General features: G+C 42.2%; 1 protein-coding gene across 1 annotated transcript in view; it reads left to right on the top strand.

Moving 5' to 3' along the window:
• Positions 1-553: 553 nt before the first annotated feature.
• RAB21 (RAB21, member RAS oncogene family) overlaps positions 554-15,736 on the top strand; it is a gene marked incomplete at both ends in the record, with an annotated part of 33,427 nt that continues 18,244 nt past the window's right edge. Inside the window, one exon of the mRNA XM_080705516.1 lies at positions 554-700. Coding sequence (XP_080561642.1) covers positions 554-700 — 147 coding nt within the window. The remainder of the gene's footprint in view (positions 701-15,736) is intronic.

Below are 15,736 nucleotides of genomic sequence, written 5' to 3'. Positions count from 1 at the left end.
CTTACGGTGACCCCCTGCCATGAGAGGTCATTAGTCCCAAGAACTAAGGCCTGTCCCTGGGCCAGAACGGTGACATCCTGCACTTCACACGGCCAGAGCTGGGCTGGCTCTATCTAATCTCTGGCTCTTGATTCCCGCAGGTTCCTTAGCAGCACAGCGCAGCGCGGGCGCGGCCGCAGACAGGTGGGCGGGGCCATCGACGCCACGCCCGGGCCACGCCCTCGAGGAAAGCCACGCCCACTCCGGCGAGTCCCGCGCGTCCCCGGGGCCGCCCCGGCGCGCGGCCACGTGACCCGGAGCGTGACGTAGGAGGAAGGAGACGCCATTAGAGGGAGGCGGAGAGGGAGCGCCGCTCGCCTGTCCTCCGGATCCTGCCGAGCGTCGGGGCCCGCGGCTCGCGGGCTTGCTCTCGGGGTCCCGGGCCTCGCGGCGGAGGGAGCGGCGGCGGCGGCGGCGGGGCGGGCGGCCGCGGCGGTGGGGAAGGCGCTGCCGCGCGCGGCCGCGGGGAGCTCGGCGCGGGTCTCGGGCTCGCGCGGCGGCCGGGAGCGGCGGGATGGCTGCGGCCGGCGGCGGGGCGGCGGCGGGCCGAGCCTACTCCTTCAAGGTGGTGCTGCTCGGGGAAGGCTGCGTGGGGAAGACGTCGCTGGTGCTGCGCTACTGCGAGAACAAGTTCAACGACAAGCACATCACCACTCTGCAGGTGCGGACCGGGGCCCCCGCCGACCTGCGGCCGCCCGCGAGGACTCTGCGGGGTCCGCCTGGCAGGCGTCGGGCCTGTCACCCCCGCCTTCGGGCTGCCTTTCCGGATTGGCCGGGGGGGACACGCTGGGTCCGGGCAGCCGGTGGACGTCAGGACAGGCTGATGGGAGGGGAGTGGAAGGGCCCTGAAAAGCCCCCGGGATCCCCCGTGGTGGCTGCGCACACCGGGCTGTCCCCGTTCGTGGGCTCGGATTTCCCCGTTGATGCGCTTCCGCTTGGGCCTTGGGTGTCTTCACCCGACAATATCTCAGGGTTGTGGCCCTTTTCCTTTCTTGGGAATTAGGAACTCCGCTGCGGATTGGATTTTGCGAACTAGATTAATTGTAACTTCAGCGCTGCCTGATGACAAAGTGTTTTATGCAAGTTCCATTTTGTCCTGTCTCTGAGTAACAGCAATGGCAAAAGTCATCTCTGAAGGGTTTTTGAAATGACCACTTGCCGGCCAGATTACGCAGTTTTATTGCAACCTGCGTGGGTCTTGACTTGTGGGTCACTTATTCTGCTAGGTGGGTGTACCCTCCTTGAGACGTCACGTGAATACTGCCCAACAAATCGTCCCTAAACTAAGAGCTTAGCTGCTTTTGCTATTCATTTTCTTAACCTTTCTTCTGCCGTTACATTGGGAAAGTGCTAAAATGTAATCATTCGTTGTGAAGCCAGGCCTTTTGGGGAAGTGATTCTCTCTCCAGTCTCCTAAAGAAATTATTTGACATGTTAGGAGAAATTTATCCTACTAATCTTGCCTGATCAGTTTGGCCAGAGGCAGTAAGGTCTGCTCGATTTGAATTTGATTGTCTAGATTCATATCCCACTTCCATCTATTTAAGTAGCTTCTGACTTGGGGTAAGTTGTTTAACCTGTCCCTAAATTTTTTGGTTTGTTAAACGGCCATAATAGTGTATCTAGCACACAGGGTTCTCAAGCATATGTAAAAGCACTTAGGACCTGTTCCAGTGTAACCACTCTATTATTACTGTTCCAACTTGCACAATAGGTCATAATTAGTAGTTGCATAGTGTGCAAGAATATGGATGCTATTTAATGGAATGTACAATCTCTGAATCATTGTGACATTTGATGATTGATGCCATGATTATTACTCTTGATACCGAGGATTGAATTTAGGGGCATTCTACCTCTGAGCTACAGCTCCAGCCCTTTTTTATTTTTATTTTAAAACAGTGTTTTGCTAAATTGCAGAGGCTGATCTCGAACCAGTGATCTTCCTGTCTCAGCCTCCCAAGTACTGGGATTACACGCTTCTACCACCACGCCCAGCTGATGCCATTATTAAGTTACTGAGTGTAGAATTTACAAAGATGCTCCGGTTCTGATTTCATATTCTATTTTTACGCCTCTGTCTTAAATTCCATATAAAGCATAATATCTATGTGTCAGGTCCCGCTGACAGAAGTTAATGATGCTGATGCAGTAGTGCCCAAGCTCAACTTTGAACTCAGGTCTGAACTCAGGTTTGAGCAGTTAATTTACACTGCTTCTGGACATTGATAAACAACCGACTTAGCATTTTCCTTTGTGCTAAGATAGAAAAGAAAACTATTGTAATTGAGGTCTTAATGATGTTTTAAAATTATAATTCAGCCCTTCAATCTAAAAGCTACAGTTTTATTATACATTACAAAAGCATCCTCAAGCAGGGTAAAGATTTTATTTTATTTTTTGGTGGTATTGGGGAGGGAACCCAGAGGTCTTCTACCTCCAGGTTACAATCCCAGATCTATTTTTTTAAAATATATTTTATTTGGAAACAGGGTCTCACTAAGTTCCTGAGAATCTCACTAAGCTGCTGAGACTGGCTGTGATCCTCCTGTCTCAGCCTCCCAAGTACTGGGATTACAAGTGTGTGCCACCACACCCAGCTATGGTAAAGATTTTTGAAAGCTAGAGATAACCCACTGCAAACCACCTAGAAAAGAATGAAATTGTGGTAGATCTCTACAATGAAAAGCACAGCAGCTTGGCATGGTGGCACACGCTTGTAATCCCCACACTTGGGAGGTGGAGACAGGAGGATGACGCTGGTTCAAATGGCATAAGAGACCCTGTTTCCAAATAAAAAGTATAAAATAGGTCTGGGAGTATAGCCCGGAGGTAGAAGGGTTTCCAGGAACCCCAGTACCCCCCCCCAAAAAAAAAGCCCAGCATTCCTGCATTATATTACAAAATTGAGAATTTTATTGTATACCAATGTATAGAAACAGCACTCTATCTGATCTCTTTCTCAGATATCAGTTCACCTTATCTTTCTTAAAAGTTTCCTTTTTCCAGGAGACCTATAAGACACAGCCTTAAATGCTTTCAATTTTGTTTTTTTCTTTTTCTTTCTTTTCTTTTTTATTTTTTGGTCAGTAATGGGGATGGAACCCAGGGGCATTCTACCTCTGAGCAACGCCCTCAGCCCTATTTTTTATTTTTTATTTGGAAACAGGGTCCCACTGAATTGCAAAGGGCCTCACTAAGTAGCTGAGGCTGTCTGCGAACTGTAATCCTCCTGTCTCAGCCTCCCAAATGCTTGGATTATAAGCATGTCCCACCACATCCAGCTTACATGCTTTCAATTTCTAAAAATGGGAAAGAGATCATCAGAAGATAGGAGAGGAAGAGTTGACCTTTTTCTCCTGTCAAAAAATTATTTATATAAAATACTTTGTGATTTGCAAAAGTACACTTATATGTTCCTATTTTAAAAAATTATAGGGCTGACAGGAACCTAGGGTAGTTTATGGTTCTCTCAGTCTTTTGTTAAATATTTCAGTCAAGTGATTGTCCACTTTTTTTTTTTTTTTTTTTTTGCGGGTCTGGGGATGGAACCCAGAGGCATTTGACTTCCGGGCTACACCCCTGTCCTGTGTTTTATTCTTTATTTTGAAACAGGGTCTCACTAAGTTGCGGAGGACTTCACTAAGCAGCTGAGGCTGTCCATGAACCGTGATCCTCCAGTCTAGCCTTCTGAAGCTGGGATTACAAGTGTGTGCCACCACGCCTGGCTTCACTTTTTTTTTTTTTTTAAACATATTGGAAGCCGGGTGTGGTGGTGCACTCTTGTAATCCCAGCACTTGGGAGGCTGAGACAGGAAGATCACACAGGTTCAAAGCCAGCCTCAAGCTACTTAGTGAGGCTCTCAGTAACTTTGAGTGAGACCATTTCCAAATAAATTATCAAATAGGGCTGGGGATGTAGCCTGGAGGTAGAATGCCTCTGGGTTCCATCCCCAGTACTGCAAAAAACCAACCAACCAACCAACCAAATAAAAAACATATTGGAGGTGAAATAAATTGAAGTTTGAAAGTAGAAAACTTACTGTGTCCTGAGCCAACCTATTTCATTTTTACATAGGTGTAATATCCAACAAGTTTTTCTGTGTGTAAAACCAAAGTCTATTTCCTGTAGCTTCCAGTCCTAGTTCTGCCTCTGAATCTTGGTCTTATATGACATTACTTCTCATAGTTGAAGATAGCTATCACATTTGGTACTCTCTTAGGTAAACAGCTTTACCTGGACCTTCAGTGACATTATTTTAAATCCTTTCACTATTTTGACATCTTATTCTTGACTGTTTCTTTAATCACTGTTTAATCATCATACTTTTTAAAGGGGATGCCTTGAACTATAGAATTGATCCCAGATGTGGTTTGAACTGAAAAATGGAGACGCTCATGCCCCCTCTTGTGAATTCTTTTCTAACACTGAAGTAGAAAAGATTCTATGAGCTTTTGGGGCCACTATTCCCTTGATTAATATTGGGTTGGCTGTCAACCAAAAACCATCTTTGTCTGAAATGCTTTTTAAAAAAAGTTACGTTGGTCACATTTTCTTTTCTTTGATTTTGCAGTTAACTTTTTTTGGAGGGGGGGTTCCTAATATATGTGACCTGTTAAAATTGCTTTGATTTGCTCTGCTGGTTAAAACTTGTTAATGCCTATTTATTCCTTCATTCATTTATTCATTTTGTGTTACTGAAGATGAAACCCAGGGCTTCACCCATGCTAAGCAAGTTCTCTACCACTGAACTATATATCCCTCGTCATCGTTGTCGTCGTTGTTGTTGTTGTTATTTATTATTATTATTATTTTGTGTGTGTGTGTGTGTGTGTATGTGTGTGTGTGTGTGGTGTGCTGAGAATTGAACCCAGAGGCATTCTATCTCTGAGCTACCCCTCCATCCCAATTTTATTTTTTATTTAGAAACAGGGTCTCACTAAGCTCTGAGGCTAGCCTTGAATTTGCAATCCTCCTGTCTCAGCCTGTCAAGGACTGGGATTACAGGCATGTGCCAGTCTTTTTTAAAAATTTTATTTTGAGACATGTTCTCCCTGAATTGCCCAGGGGAGCCTCAAACTTTCAGTCCTCCTTCCGCAGCCTCTTGAGTAGCTGGGTTACCAGTATGTACCATTAGCATTCAGCACCAGGCTGTTATTGACCTTTTAAATCTTAAGTTTGTAAGTAATGAAACATTGGTTGGGCTCTTGTGGGTCCAGCACTAGATAAGTACTGGACATGCAAAGAAGAATAAGATATGCTACTGTCTGGATTCACTACTTTTGTGTGTGTGTGTGGGGGGGGGGTACTGGGCATGGCACCCAGGGGCATTCTACCTCCGAGCTACATACCCAGTCCTATTTTTTATTCTTTATTTTGAAACAGGGTCTCATTGAGTTGCAAAGGGCCTCACTAAATAGCTGAGGCTGGCTTCGAACCTGCCGGATCCTCCTGTCTCAGCCTCCCAGATGCTGGGATTACAAGCCTGTGTCAGCATGCCCGTCTTGGATTTGCTACTTTTAAACTTTGCACCTGAAGATTTGGTAAGAATGCCTTCAGTGTTACCATCCAATCATTAATAAATACTTTAAAAAAGAGGAAGCATGTGTGGTGGCGCACACTTGTAATCCCAGCACTTGGGAGGCTGAGACAGGAGGATCGCACAGGTTCAAAGCTAGCCTCAGCTACTTAGTGAGGCTCTCAGCAACTTAGTGAGACCCTGTTTCCAAATAAAGTATAAAATTGGTCTGGAAGTATAGTCCGGAGGTAGAAAAGCTCCTGAGTTCCATCCCCAATACCACACACACACACAAAATAAATAAAAATAAAAAAATAAGTAAATAAATAAAATAAAAGAGGAAGCTGGGTACTGTGGTGGCAGGCCTGTAACTCCAGTGGCAATTTAGTAAAGCCCTGTCTTGAAATAGAAAATAAAAAGTTGAGCTGGGCTTGGTGGCGCACGCTTGTAATCCCCGCGCTTGGGAGGCTGAGACGATCGCACAGGTTCGAAGCCAGCCTCAGCTACTTAGGCTTTCAGCAACTTAGTGAGACCCTGTTTCCAAATAAAATATAAAAAAGGTCTGGGAGTATAGCTCAGAGGTAGAAAGCCTCTGGGTTCCACCCCCAATACCACCAAAGAAAAGAAAAAGTTGTAAGGGTGTAGCTCAGCATGAGACTGCCCCTGGGTTCTATCTCCAGCACACACACACATGCCTAGAAAGAAAGAAAGAGAGAGAAAGGACCAAGTATAAAGCTCTATAAAAAGTCTCACTACAGTCTGGTGATACATGGCCAGAGGTAACTTTTTCTTTAGATCCCAGAATCTTAGGGTCAGACTTCTTCAGACCATACATGGCCACAGATCATCCCTTCTTCTTTCCCCTTGAGTGAGAAACATAGTTATTAATGGAATATTGTGTACATGTACATATTAGTGGTAATAGAATGAGAAAACAGTTTAATGTATGTATGTGTGTGTGTGTGTGTGTGTGTGTGTTTTACCGGAAATTAGATTCTGGCGTGCTCTACCAATGTACACCCCCAGCTCTTTTTTTATTTTGAAACAGGATCTTTCTAAATCATTGACTTGGATTACAGGCATTTGCTAACTGGGCCTAACTTAAAAGCAACCTATATTGGCTACTATATTTTTTTTAATGAAATGTAAACAGTTATTCCAGCCTTAAGGTTCCCTTTTTTGCCCTAGCTACATTATTCTTGCTCACAAGGATTACCATAAAATGCTATGTTTGATGTTTGTAGAAAACAAGATATGCTGTGTTTCTGCGTTTCCCAGATTTATCAGGAAGCCATTTGATGTGGTTGAAAGAGAAAAGACTTTGAAGTTAAATTGGGTTTGCATTCTGACCTCCATTTCATAGCTATCATGATCTTGGCAGGTTATTCTATGTGTAAGCTGGCTCCTTATCTATGCAGTGGGAGCATCTCACTCATAGATCTTTTATGTGGATCACACTAACAGTCACATGTGAAGCTCCTAGCACAGTATCTGACACGTGTTTGTGTATTTATCCTTTTTACCTTCGTGTGTGTGTGTGTGTGTGTGTGTGTGTGTGTGTGTTTTGGGTGCACAGCCATTTGTGCTGGAGTTAGAACCCATGGCCTCACACGTGCTAGTAGCTCTACTGCTATATTCCCAACCCCTGGCACATGTTTGTTTAATAAATGTTTGTGTTGAATGAATAGATAGTCCTTAATTTATGTTTGTTTCTTTTATGGTAACTCAGAAAAGAAAGGTTAATTTGAAATTTGACTTGAATTATTATGAGAATCCATGTCATCTTTGGGGGATCAATGATCAATCTTACAATTACTTAATGATAATATATAGAGAGATAGATGTAAAATATTATATGCACACACATATCTATATCTGTATTTTTTTGATACTGGGGATTGAACGTAGGGGAATTCTACTTCTGAGCTGCACCCCTGGTACTGTTTACTTTTTTTTTTTTTTTTTTTTTTTTGGTGATACTGGGGTTCCTGGAAGCCCTTCTACCTCCGGGCTACACTCCCAGACCTATTTTATATTTTTGAAACAAACAGGGCCTCTTACGCCAGCGCGGCTGGCTTCGAACCTGCGCGATCCTCCTGTCTCTGCCTCCCAAGCCTGGGGATTACAAGCGTGCACCACCACGCCCGGCCCCTGTTTACTTTTTATTTTGAAACAGTCTTAATTGCAGAAGTCCTAAGTCGCTGAAACTAGCGGTGAACTTTCTGAGAACTTTCTGAGAATCCTCCTTTCTCAGCCTACGAGAACTGGGATTACAGGTGTGCACCACCATGTCTGGCTCCATGCTAGAGTTTTGACTGGTATTGATATTTTTGGAATTCACTGGTTTGTTGTTATGTTTTTAATTAATTAATTTATTTATTTATTTATTTGCGGTACTGGGGGTGGAACCCAGGGGCATTACCTCCAAGCTACATGTATCCCAGCCTTAATTAATTAATTAATTTTTGCGGGTCTGGGGATGGAACCCAGAAGCACTCGACCTTCGAGCTATACCCCCTGCCCTATTTTTTATTCTTTATTTTGAAACTGGGTCTAACTGAGTTGCAGAGGGCCTCACTAAGTAGCTGAGGCTGGTCTCAGCCTCCCAAATGCTGGGATTACAAGTATGCGCCACCATGCCCAGCTCCCAGCCTTATTTTTTATTCTTTATTTTGAAACAGTCTCACTGAGTTGGAAAGGGCTTCCCTCACTTAGTAGCTGAGGCTGTCCTCGAACCGCGATCCTTCTGTCTCAGCCTCCCAAATGCTGGGATTAAGGGCATGCGCCACCACGCCCTGTTGTTACTGTTTTTAAATTATAATGTCTTCCATTGTGTGGTATTTTAGTATTGCTCTCTCTTTCCAGAGCTACTCCTGAGTTGCTGATAGTTATGTAGTAATCTTATAGATGAGTTCTCTGTCCCAGAACTTGAATTTATGGAGTCTCCCAAGCTGTCTTTTGTGATATTCTCACTGATTTGAGGTTTTGATTAACTTGATAAAGAGGATTGGGATGAATGAGTTACTGCTTTTTCTATGAAATTTATTAAGACAATACTACTGATTCTAAGCAATTTAATTTTTTTTTTTTTTTTTTTTTTTTTTGGTGGTACTGGGATGGAACCCAGGGGAATTCTACCTCTGGGCTACATCCCCAGACCTATTTTATATTTTATTTGGAAATAGGGTCTCACTAAGTTGCTGAAAGCCTCATTAAGTAGCTGAGGCTGGCTTCGGACCTGCACAATCCTCCTATCTCAGCCTTCCAAATGCTGGGATTATAAGCCTGCGCCACCACGCCCGACTTAGTTAAGTTTCTTGACTTTATTCTTAAAGGATGGTGCCACTTCCTGTCCTTGGTATGTCTTTATATCTGCATTCTTGTGTGATCACCTCCTTTTCTTTAGTTATATCCTTTTTTCCCCTCTTATTGAAGGTGCCTGCTAAAGACTATGCTCTCTAACTTCCATCAGTTTTTGCTAATCTCAAAGCCGGGCGTGGTAGCACACAATTGTAATCCCAGCATTCGGGAGGCTGAGACCGGAGGTTTGTGGTTCGTGGACAGCCTCAGCTACTTAGTGAGGCCCTCTGCAACTCAGTGAGACCCGGTCTCAAAATAAAGAAAAAATAGGGCAGGAGGTGTAGCTCAGAGGTCAAATGCCCCTGGGTTCCAGCCCCAGACCCGCAAAAAAAAAAAAAAAAATTGCTAATCTCTATAAAAAGCAGCATTTTTAACATAGTGTGTAATCAGAACACCATCATCTTCATTTTTTAGGGTTCTAATTGTAGAATTCCACCTCTCTCTCTTTCTCTCTCTTTCTCTCCTGAAATCTAGAGTAGACGACTGGCATTTGATTAGCAAAGTAATGCTGTAAGGCTGGCTGGACAAGTAGTATAGCAAATTAAAAAACTAAGTCTTGAGCTGGGCATGGGGGTGCACACTTGTAATCCGAATACTTGAGAGGCTGAGACAGTAGGATCACAGGTTCAGAGCCAGCCTTAGCAATTTAGTGAGCTCTTAGTGAGGTTATGTTTTCAAATAAAATAAAATTGGGCTTGGGGTATAGCCTGTAGGTAGAATGCACTGGGTCAATCTACAGTACTAAACAAACAAACAAACAAACAAACAAAACAAAACAAAAATCCCAAGACTTGGATTGAATTTCCAAGTTCCCACAAATAGAAATGGATTCTTCCTAAGCCCAGTATACTACTAGACCTCCCCCCACCCCAGGTGGAATTGAGGATTGAAGAGGGTTAGAGGGTTTATCACTGAACTATGTCCTCAGCCCTCTTTATTTTTTATTTTGAAATAGGATCTGAGCCTGGCATGGTGGTACATGCTTGTAATCCCAGCATTTGGGAGGCCGAGACCGGAGGATTGCAGTTCACGAACAGCCTCAGTTGCTTAGTGAGGCCCTCCATAACTTAATAAGACCCTGTTTCAAAATAAAGAATAAACAATAGGGCAGGGGGTGTAGCTCGGAGGTCTAATGTCCCTGGGTTCCATCTCCAGACCTGCAAAAAAAAAAAAAAAAAAAAAAAAGGAAAGAAAAGAAAGAAAGAAATAGTATCTCACCAAGTTGCCCATGCTGGCCTGAAATTTGTGATTCTCCTGCCTTAACTTCCCATGAGGTTGGGATTACAGTCTGGGTTCCACCATGTTTGGTTTGTTGTTGTTCCAGAATCAATCAAAATCAGGCACATTCTACTTCCAACCTATACCCCCTTGCTGTATGTATGTATGTATGTATGTATGTATGTATTCATTTATTTATTTTCATGAGATGCTGGGAGTGGAACCCAGGAGCATTCTACCACTGGGCTATATTCTCCAGCCCTATTTTATTTTTTATTTTGAATCTGGGTCTCATTACATTGCTGAGGGCAATTACATTTCTGAGTGGTCTCAGTGAACCTTCTATCCTCCTGTTTTAGCCTCCCAAGCACTGAGATTATAGGCATGTGCCCCCATGCTGGCTACATTTGGCTTTTTTAAAGCACCTTAACTTCCTGAGCAAGAGTTGGAATTCAGTTTCTCACAGTTGATTTTGTTTGGTATCATAGTCTTTGATCTAGAAATCTTGGTTTTCTTGTTTGTAAGATTGATATTTTGACTATCTTATCTTTAATATCTGAAATATCTTCAAACTAGCTCTGGAAGCAACATCACTGTTGATTTAGCTAATTCATTATAATATCATTATACAATACAATAGGTAAAACATTTATTTTTAGTCTTTTTTGTGTATGAGTGGTACTAGAGATTGAATCCATGGGCATGCTACCTCTGAGCTAAATCCCTAGCTCTATTTTATTTTTGTTTTGAAACAGGGTCTCACTAGGTTGATGAGACTCTCACTACTTGCTGAGACTGTCTTTGAACCTGTGATTCTCCTTTCTCAGCCTCCCAAATACTTGAATTACAGGCATGTGGTGCCTGGTTCTATTTTTAATCTTACTTATCTCATTATTTTGCTAGATAGATGTGAGCCCTTTTTTTTGGGGGGGGGATTGAACTCAGGGACAGTCTTCCTCTGATCTAGATCCCCATCCCTATTTTACTTTTTATTTTGAAACTGGGTTTCACTATGTTGCTGAAGGCCTCACTAGGTTGCTGAGACTGATCTTGAACCTGTGACCCTCCCATCTTAGCCTCCCAGTACTGGAGTTACAGGTGTATGATGCCATCACGTCCAGCTTTTATTTTATTTTTTTAATTTAGATTTTCAGAGACACAGATTTAGGAAAGGAGGTACCCATGTAAGGGAAAATGTGGGTTATGTCAGGACAGATGTCTTTGAGGTAAAGTAAGAAATACTCATTCAAGTTCCTGAGGGAGAAATAGCTGGGCATTTTCTGTTTTTAAGAAAAGAGTTTTTTTTTAAATTATGCTAAAAAAATCCTTAATATATAGGTATTCCTTATCTTAGTGCCATTTTCTGCTTTGTACATTGTGCTGCTCCTTAGCAATGACTTTGGGACTTTCCTTTTGTGTGTGCACACAGGGGTTGGGGGATTACTGGGGATTAAACCCAGGGGCCTTCCACCTCTGAGTTATATCTGCAGCCCTTTTTATCATCATCATCACCATCATCATTTTTTTTTTTAATTTTGAAAGAGGGTCTTTCTAAGTTGCTGAGAGTCATGTTGAATTGCTAAGGCTGGTCTTGAATCTGCAATACTCCTATCTCAGCCTCCCAAATACTTCTTCTTTTTTTTTTTTTTTGTGTGTGTGTGTGTGTGTGTGTGTGTGTGTGTGTGTGTGTGTGTGTGTGTTACTGGGGGTGGAACCCAGGAGCTTATCTACCTTTGGGCTATACTCCCAGATCTATTTTATACTTTATTTGGAAACAGGGTCTCTCACTAAATTGCTAAGAGCCTCACTGAGTAGCTGAGGCTGGCTTAGAACCTGTGATATCCTCCCATCTCAGCCTTGCAAACGCTGGGATTACAAGCATGTACCACAACGCCTGGCTTGGAATTCCTTTTTGAAACTCTTACATGGCACCAAGCTGATTGTAATCCTCTTTTTTTTTTTTTTTCTTTTTAAAGAAACCAAGAACAGGAAATACAGAAATATGCAAGCACCCAGCTTAGTTTTCTGGTAGCTAACTTTTATTGCCTTGTTACAGAAGGCTAATTTTATAAATAATCTACTTGAATTCTATTAAGTAAAGTCTGGAAGTGATAATAAATGCTTTATTTTTTATTTTTTGGGATACTGGGGATTTATAGTCATGATTATTTTATATCAGAATTACCACCATGCTGGGCGTAATAGATACTTTAAATACTTAAGTCTGCAACAGTGATAGTGACTATAGTAAACATATACAACTAATTATATACATAGTATATGTAGTGGTAGGTGAAGACAGGAAGGTGTTCACAATTTAGTTTCAGTGTTTTCAACAAATTCTTTACAATTACTCTTTTTATTTCTTATTTTGGGGGGGTTCTTGGGATTGAACCTCAGAGACATTCTATCCCTGAACTCTACCCCCAAATTATTTTATTTTTATTTTGAAACGGTCTTGCTAGGTTGATGAGAGTCTCACTACTTACTGAGGCTGTCCTGGAACCTGCAGTTCTCCTGTTCAGTCTCTCAAGTACTGAGATTATACAGGCATGTGCCACCACGCCCGCTTTGCACTTACCAGGTTTTAGATACTTTGCTTTGTCAGTAGTTAGTAAGCATAACAAATGATAGAAAGGCTGTCATTTGTCATGTCATTTATTCCAATCATTTCTTCTTTGTAATCCTATTTTAATTAATTAATTAATTAATTTGTTTATTCCCTGGGGAATAAACCCAGGGGCATTCTACCTCTGAGCTACACCCCCAGCCCTATTTTTTTATCCTTTATTTGGAAACAGTCTCACTAAGTTTTGGTGGGCCTTACTAAGTAGCAGAGGCTTGTTTCGAACTTGCGATCCTCTTGTCTTAGCCTTCCAAATCCTGGGATTACAAGCATGTGCCACCATGCCCAGCTTTATTTTATTAAACAGATTTTTTTTTTTTTGGTGATGCATTATGATTTCAGATAAAATGCTGGGTAAATAAGCACCAGGTACAAATAACAGCCTGTGCTAAGATTTTTTCTGTTGCCTGTAAATATCAGAAAATAAAATAATTGAGATTTGAAGAAATAGGGTGAATACTTCTTAGGTTTTGGGGGGAATAGGGTAGAAAATATGCCATTGCTTTGATTCTTGTTACTTTGTGCTTAACCTGGGAATATTTTGGAAGGTGAGCTGGTGTCCAGGCACACTTTCTATCCAAGTAGAGGATTGCCAGATTAAGAAATTGTGTGTGTGTGTGTGTGTGTGTGTGTGTGTGTGCGCGCGCGAGCATGCTACAATACAGAGCTTTGTGCAATGGAAAAAGCACTGTGGAGTCAGACAGGCTTCTACCTATTGCATCACCTGGCTGAGGTGTCTGGCCTTAGGTGAGTCTTTGTCTTTCTTTAAATCTCAGGTTTATAGCTGTACAATAGAGCTGAGTATTTCACAGGGTTGTTGCCGATATTAAACAAGCAAGCCCAAGCATAGATGTTGGCATGTAGTCAGTATTTTCCCCTACTTCCTGTAGTTCTAGAACCTTTTCTGTTGCCTTTGCATAATTTTTTTTTTTTTTTTTTTTTTTTGCGGGTCTGGGGATGGAACCCAGAGGCATTCTACCTCTGACTGAGCTACACCCCCTGCCCTATTTTTTATCCTTTATTTTGAAACAGGGTCTCACTGAGTTGCAGAAGGCCTCACTAACTGAGGCTGTCCGAGAACCGGGATCCTCCGGTCTCAGCCTCCCAAATGCTGGGATTACAAGTGTGTGCCACCACACCCGGCTCAGAAATTGTTTTTAGCATGTGCATGTGAGCAGTTTTCATGGGAGTGAGTATGCTCCTGGCTTTCTTCAGGTTCTTAAGCTCACGATCGCTTCCCCCTTTCATCTTCACTCTATTGTAACAGTTAGGAACCACTGCCCCGGAGTAAGTATAACCACAAATGGGGTTTTAGTAGTCTGACCAAATTAAGTGTGCACCTTATCCTTTTGATTGTTTGTGGCTGTTTTGATATTATGTTAAACCCCTTAGCTTTATTCTCAAATTCGATGGCTGTGTGTGTGTGTGTGTGTGTGTGTGTGTTACTGGGGTGGAACCCAGGACTTTCTACCTCTGGGTATACTCCCAGGCTTATTTTATACTTTATTTGGAAATAGGGTCTCACTAAGTTGCTGAGAGCCTTACTAAGTAGCTGAGGCTGCCTTTGAACCTACACAATCCTCCTGTCTCAGCCTCTCAAGTTCTGGGATTGCAGGCGTGTGTCACCACACCTGGCAAATAATGGCTTTTTAAAGTATTTATTTTGTGTTTGTGTGTGTACATGTGTGTGCACGCAGACGCATGCTGGGATTGAACTCAAGGTCATTCTATCCCTGAGCTATGTCCCTACCTCCTTTTTAGTTTTTATTTTTGAAACAGGATCTTAATAATTTGCCGAAAGTCTATTGCTGAGGCTGTCTTCAAAGCTGCAATTCTTCTGTGTCTGCCTTCTAAGTACTGGGATTACAGGCATGGGCCATTGTGCCCGGCTCTGTAATGGCTTTTTTTTTTTTTTTTTTTTTGGTACTGAGGATGGAACCCAGTGGTATTCTTCTGCCTCCAAGCTATACCCCGAGCCGAGCCCTAGTTTTTATTCCTTATTTTGAAACAGGGTCTCAGTTGCAGAAGGCCTAAGAAGCTGAGGCTGTCCGTGAACTGTGATTCTCCTGTCTCAGCCTCCCAAATGCTAGGATTACAAGCGTGCGCCACCATGCCTGGCTTACAATGGCATTTTTTTTTTCAATTTCAATTTTTTTTTTTTTATTGGTGCACTGTATTCATACATCATAGTGGGATACAAACTTTTGTAGACATACATGCACACATTGCCCAGTCAGCCCCACCCGATCCCCACCCCATTCTCTCCCCATCCCTCCTTCCCATGCTTGGCTTAGTGGTTGACATCTAGTATTATAGCAATTTATCCAAAATTAAAAATGATAATTTCACATAACAGTTTCATTTGTCTGATACCAAGCTTTTGATGACTTAAAGATAACATTTCAATATTTCTTTTTGCTTTCTTTCTTACCAGAGAATATTTTTTTTCTATTTTTTTTAGGTGAAACTATCATATATTTATATATTTATTTTACAGGAAAAAAATCTATCCTAATATGATAGTATTTTCCAGCTGGGCATGGTGGTTTACACTTGTAATTCCAGCATTCAGGAGGCTGAGACAGGAGGATTGCAGTTCACAGCCATCCTTAGCTACTTAGTGAGGTCCTTTGCAACTCAGTGAGACCATGTTTCAAAATAAAAATAAAAAATAGGGCTGGGGGTGTAGCTGAGAGGTAGAATGCCCCTGGGTTCTATCCCCAGTACTGCATAAACAAACTATTTTCTCTTGAAGGCAATATTTATAAAATATTAAAAACTTAAATTCTATACTATAGAAGGAATCTTTCTACAGAGTGTAGAAGTATGAAGAAAAAAAGATTTAGTTGAAAAAAAGAAGATTTAGTTGGGGATACTTTTTTCTTTTTTTTTTTATGTACTGGGAATTGAGCCCAGAGGCACTTTACCTCTGAGATACACCCCTAGTCCTTTTTAGTTTATAATTATATATTGT

This window comes from Muscardinus avellanarius, assembly GCF_963383645.1.
Source record: "Muscardinus avellanarius genome assembly, chromosome: 11".
NCBI lineage: Eukaryota > Metazoa > Chordata > Mammalia > Rodentia > Gliridae > Muscardinus > Muscardinus avellanarius.
Note: the sequence above shows the minus strand (reverse complement) of the source record. Positions and strands in the feature narration are given on the sequence as shown.